Source organism: Triticum urartu, chromosome 7, assembly GCF_003073215.2.
Source record: "Triticum urartu cultivar G1812 chromosome 7, Tu2.1, whole genome shotgun sequence".
Lineage (NCBI taxonomy): Eukaryota > Viridiplantae > Streptophyta > Magnoliopsida > Poales > Poaceae > Triticum > Triticum urartu.
Window position 1 is genome coordinate 11,823,152 of NC_053028.1, and position 6,149 is coordinate 11,829,300.

Consider the following 6,149-nt stretch of genomic DNA (forward strand, 5'->3'; position numbering starts at 1 on the left):
TGACGCTATCGGTGGGCCAACATCACCCCTACCTGTTGACGGAGAACGCGCATGAGCACTTCCGTATCTTGATGATGGAGGAGCACCTCAAGGGGGAGGTGCGGCTCGAGACGGAGCGCGCGGACGCTGCCGCCCTTGTGGAGCTCTACGTCGGCCCTTCCCTTATTGCCAAAACCGTGCCATCCTTGTGTTCATCGAGAATGAGCGGGTGGTGTCGACGAATTGCCACAGGATCTTCATTCGTGACAGAGAATCGTAGGAGATCTTTGCAAACGAGGACGATGACGACGAGATGCCTCATGCCGCCAATGACCATGATGCTGGTGGTTTCGACGAGTGGGTGACCCCGATCCCCTCAGACAAGGACTAGATAGATTAGTTTTTTTTATCCCGTAGATAGATTAGTTTCGACGAATTTTATTTTCGGATGTAGTTCTAGCTCCTTGCATGCCTTTGCATAACTTTGAAGGTTAAAAAATATATAGTGAGTCAAGGGAGAAAAAGGCCCAGTCCGGTTGGAGGTGCTTAAGAGAGTTTTACTACATTTCTCAAAAAAGAAGAGAGTTTTACTACTCTTCTAACAAAAAGAGTTTTACTACTACGACTCTGTCCTCTGGACAAGAAAAGCATCAGCGTCCACATTCGTCTTCCTCTGCGCTCGGAGAAGCCCCTCGCCGCCGGCTGCATCACCGCCGCCCCTCGCCGCCCTAAACCGATCCAAGGTACTACCTTTCCCGACTCACCACGGCGAGGAGGAGGTCACCACCACCGGCTACCACCTGGGACTGGAGATTTTCCTCGACCTGATCCGTGATTCCATCTCTCCCCATTTGCAGATCTGCCCCCTGCCTAGGCCCTTCCGCTTCCGCTCCATGGAGGAGGCGGAGAAAGGGGAGCTCTTGGAGAGGAACACCAAGCCGAGGTTGGACAGCCATCCTGGGGAGACGTCGGATGCGGCCGGCGTGTTCACCGACGACATCATCCTGGAGATCCTCTCCCGCCTCCCGGCCAGATCCCTCCACCGCTTCAAGTGCGTCTCCGTGCCCTGGCGCGACCTCATCACCGACCCCGCCAACCGCAAGAAGCTCCCCCAGGTCCTCGCCGGCTTCCTGTACATGTCCTTCCTCAGCGGACACCACCACCACTTCGCCAGCGTCGCCGGCGGCGCAGCCCTGTTCGACCCTTGCCTGCAGCCAAACAAGTACAAGCACATGGAGCAGGTAGACGCCTGCAATGGCCTCCTTCTCTACCGCGGCTGCACCAAGAATTTGGCCCCTTGGGATTGGACAGAGGATGATTGCCGTTTTGTCGTGTGCAATCCTGCCACTGGGAGCTGGGTGGAGCTGCCCCCTCAACCTCAACCGCAAGAGCCGGCGAAAGGGCGTAGCCGTGTCGCAGGTCTGGCTTTTGATCCGGCGGTCTCATCCCATTTCCATGTTCTTCGTTTCGAGGAGGCAGACTCATCGAGCGTGACAGGAGTGAGCATCTACTCGTCGCGGACAGGAGCCTGGAGTCATAGGGACAGGGTGATGGCTGAGGAAGTTACACTGTCGTATACCACTAGATGTATCTTTGCTGGCGGCGTGCTCTACCTGATGGGCTTCCTTCCGAGCACCAACAACGACCATGTGCTGCTGGCAGTGGACATGGCTGGGAAAGTGTGGAAGACCATCAGTGTGCCGTATGCCCGGAGATTAGCTATGATTGGATCGTCCCAGGGGTGCTTACACTATGCTCTAGCTTCCGACAATGATAACAACAACATCCATGTTTCTGAGATAAAACTCTGGTGCCTCAAGGATTGTGATAGGAAGGAATTGGTCCTGAAACGTACAGCCAGCATCGATAAGTTTACGGGCATGACTATGAAGAATTACAGGGTGATAGGGATCCATCCAGATTGCGACACCATTTTCTCGGTTCCATGTGGAGGTCATACGTTGGTAGCGTATGATATGCAGCATCAGAAAGTTGGATGCATCCTTGATCTTGAGAAAAATAGTACACAACGATTTCTACCCTATGTTCCTCTGTTCTCAGAGTCATTAGCAGATGCAAATGGGCGGTAGCTTTACCTTCAATGCTTCCTCCAAGAATTGGCTTTTCTATCAGCTGAATTATTTGTGCGTATCTCTGAATCTACTTCAGTCATGCCGCTCAATTTGCTGGTGCTTACACTCCTCTTGCTTGGTTTTCAGTTCAGAGCAATGCCTGGTAAACCTACAGATTAAGCATAGTGTTAACTCCAAAGAACACTGTTACTCTTGTTCTTGTTTGCCTAGCACTGGCTATTGTTCTTGTTTGTAACCAGCCTTCTTGTCCATAACAATCAGTTATTATGATTATCCTAAATGCTAGTGCAGATTGTGAACCTCTGGTAGTTTACTAAAAGGTTCAATCAGAGCAGTTACTGGTGTGATGTCTACTCAACCTTATTCATCCAGTATTTTGCTAAAGCACTGCCTTTGAGCAGGCTCTTTTTACTTATATTTTCTGAATTCAGTAGAGCTTTGGATCTGTTAACCACAGAGGTATTGCATTAAGGCCAAAAAAATGAAATAAAGGTGCAAGCTTTGATGGGAAGATTTTCTGCTTGGTGTCTGCGCGTTTGGTCCAATTTTAATACTTCAGGTGATAAGGCAAAGGTCTGTATCATATAAGCTTGTGCTTCATGTATGAAAATAGGATTTTGGCAGATGCCAGGACAGGGCATTTACTGTGCTAGAACTTTGACAGTTGATATGGGTGCTCTTGTTTCTAAATTGAACTCAAAAGTTGTTCCACCCTGCCTTTTGTCTAAAACATATGTAGTGTGAAGTTTCATCCGCTTTCGATGAAACTTCAGCTTGATTCTCTCCAATGCGTAGCAACTTTGTTTGCAATCTTATTTCACAGTAAGAGAATGAATACAATATTATTTCTGCTTGTTTCAGCTACCGACCAAAGTACAGTCCATGCATTTACACCTTAACTTGTCAGCCTTCTTAGCTTATAATTTTCGGACCTCATTTTGTCAGAAGTTGTGCAAGTTAGTGAAAATGCAACTTTAGTTATCAATTGATTATTTCTGCACCCTTCTTTCGATGTTGCCTAGGTATCAAGTGAATGGATTCAAGTAGATATATTACCTTTTGTCAGAAAAAATGGCAACTCTCTCAGAACTCAGATTGATGTATTTTGCTGGTGTACTTTAATATTTTGGCTTTCCCATTGGGCCGTTCTGATCTAGCTACCAGATGATTACCATCGTTTTCTGGTGTACCGCTATTAGCCTGCTGCTGCTACTACTAGTACAGCCATGACCACCAACACTGTTCGGCTGTTCCTGGCATGCCTAAACTATTTGCCCTCCTGAACTCTTCATTTCATATTTGCCCTCCTGGCCGAGCTGGCTAAGTGTGCTCTGGGGGATGCAAGAAGTATGAAGGCTTGGCAGATCGAAACAATGCTCCGACTTATCATCTTGTATATTAAGCTACGTTTTCATATTGTTTTCCACAACCCCGATTGCTGACTGAATGCTGATGCTTTTGCAATGTGTCATGGGTCTTTCTGCTGATGATTTTGAAGTCCTGATTTGCTGACCGAATGTCATACATCTTTCTGAAGCTTTGCTATATATGCGATGTTATTTTTGCAACCTAGCTTGCTGGATATTCATGCGTCTTTCTGAAGTTTTGCTACTGTCCGTATTTCTGTGTGCAAGTTTTGCTACTGTGCGCTCTTAACTGAAGCCTGGGTAATGCGGCCGATGTGCCTTGCGGCTGTACGCATTGAAATTGTACCCAGCAAGGAAGAAAAATCACCATGTACATCGTCAGACTCCCAGATTCTGTCAAAAATGCAAATCCTAATGTCAATATCTTGCTGTACACTAACTACCATGAAAACCTGCAAGTTCGAAAATCATCTTTTGGAAAAGCAAAACAAATTAGCATATTGCCGGTGCTTCATGATTCGGTAAAGAGGCAAGAAAACAGAGTGAAGCAAAGGGCTATGTACATGTAGACAGTATGAAGACAACACGCAATGGATTGTTCATCCCTTACTTAGAGAGGAGGAACCTGTATTATCTCTATTTCTGCTATATTTTCAGGTGCAGTAGCAGCTCCAAGTTTCTGTTTCAGAAGTTCCAGTCCAAGTTGTTCTCAAGGTATGAGCATACTTGTAACAAGTAGCAGCATTTGCTATCTTCCTTTCTTCGTGTCTTCTAATTAAGTAGCACTAATTGTTTACAGTGGACAAGCACAAAGAAACACATGGTGGCAAGAAATCAATAGCTGATGGGTTAGGTTGATTGAATTTGCTGCAGTGCATTAATCGCGAGTCTTCGTGAATGTGTGATACTTCTGTTGATGGTACTCCCTCTGATCGATATTACTTGTCGCTGATTTAGTACAACTTTGTACTAAATCAGTGACAATTAATATCGATCAGAGGCGGCCTAATTGGCATACTTGGAGCTGCGCTCTCCCATCCGTGAACCGTGATTAGCGTGGGTGAGACTAGGCACCGCTGCCGCCGTCGTGTGGCTTCGCTGCCCTTTGCCGCCCGCTGCCTCTGATCGCTTACAGTAAGAGAATGAATGCAACCTTATTTCTGTTTGTTTCAGCCACCGAAGTACTCTCCATGCATGCGCGTAAGTTAGTGAAAATGCAACTTTATTTATCAATTGGTTATTTCCCAACCTGTCTTATGATGATGGGAGTTTTCAGCACTGGGTACGTCTTTTTTTATGATGGGTGTAGTTCTGTAAGCATGGGTTCGTTACTTTGTTTTACGTTTTCTCTGAAATCATTTCAGTGTGGTTATATTATCTCTTGATTGCTTACAGTTCCTAGTTTTTATTTCGAGTGGCATGATGAGTATATGACGACAAGCAAGACAGGGACTCTGCAGCGTTCCCGATTTCCAATCAGAGACGCGAATGATGCGTCCGTCTAGGGGAATTTTTTATGCTATACTCACTCCCCTTTCAGGCTTTTTTTCCTTTTGTTTTCCGTCTCCATTCTTCTGTTATTTTGATTTAGGCGCTTGTAACTGTGTTCAATATGATAGAAACATTTAGCAATAAAAATTGCTTAGTCTGAGGCACATGACACTTTGCTATTCAGGTATGCACTGAGATGCCAAGCCTGATGATTATCCTCAAGAATGGAGACCTGAATCCACGTCTCCGTTGAATCCCGCTCGGCCGCTGTGCTTGATGCCTTTCTTGGTTTCTTGTCTGGGTTTCTCTCGGGAGTGAATTACAAAACGCCAACATACGCACATATTAAATGGCCTCTGGGAATGGATGTATAGAAACAAAAGATATGTAGACTTTGGCAGATTGGATGAGTGACCTCACTAGATTCAAGGTACTCGGCTACTCGCTTAAGGAATAAGGAGTATTTGGTATTTGCTTGAAGTTGCTCACTATCCATGATATACCACTAGAGGTTTTTCTCAAATCATCATGGGTAGATTTGTTGGAATCTGATTGGTCGTTTTTCGTGAATTAAAGTACTTTCCATCTTTCGACATGAGCAAGAGTAACATATGCCCAGAAGCAAAGACAAGAATATCTGTTGCTCATTAAATCAAATCAGAAACATTGTGTGCTCAGCCCGTCTGATGATTACCTTTCCAGTAAGAATGGAGATCTGAAGACACTCCTTTGCTCCGCTGAGGCCCGCTTGACTGTTGTGGTCCATTACCTCCCTCCGTTTCCAAATGACTGAGCAATTTTCTCTCAGGGGTAAATTGGATCATGTATGCATACATACATATCTCTCATCTTCCACCAAACTGGCTAGGCGGGCTCCGCGTCGGTATATCTGAAGATACAAAATGTATGAAGGCTTTGGTGAATCCACACTATACTCTGTTCTGTAGTACTATTCACTAGTTACCAGTTCAAGAAATTGTTTGTGGACTCGTGTAGCAACTTTCTGGGATTGATGATTTCTTGCAAACATTTGTAATATGTTTTCGTTTAATGTTGAAGTATGCAGTTGAATATTTTGGCTTCCCCGTTGGGGCATTTTGAATTTTGATCTAGCGGCATGATGATTACCATTGTTTGCATCAAGGAATGGAGATCTGAATGCACTACCCTGTAGAAGCATGCTTGGCCACTCTCGTGGACGGCTATTGCTTACTACCTG

General features: G+C 45.5%; 1 protein-coding gene across 1 annotated transcript; it reads left to right on the forward strand.

Annotated features, from left to right (window-relative positions):
* Positions 1-565: 565 nt before the first annotated feature.
* LOC125522690 (F-box protein At5g07610-like) lies at positions 566-2,371 on the forward strand. The gene is made up of 2 exons (XM_048687729.1): positions 566-722; positions 837-2,371. The coding sequence occupies exon 2, from the start codon at positions 873-875 to the stop codon at positions 2,067-2,069; it is 1,197 nt and encodes a 398-aa protein (XP_048543686.1). The 5' UTR covers positions 566-722; positions 837-872; the 3' UTR covers positions 2,070-2,371.
* The last annotated feature ends 3,778 nt before the right edge of the window (positions 2,372-6,149 follow it).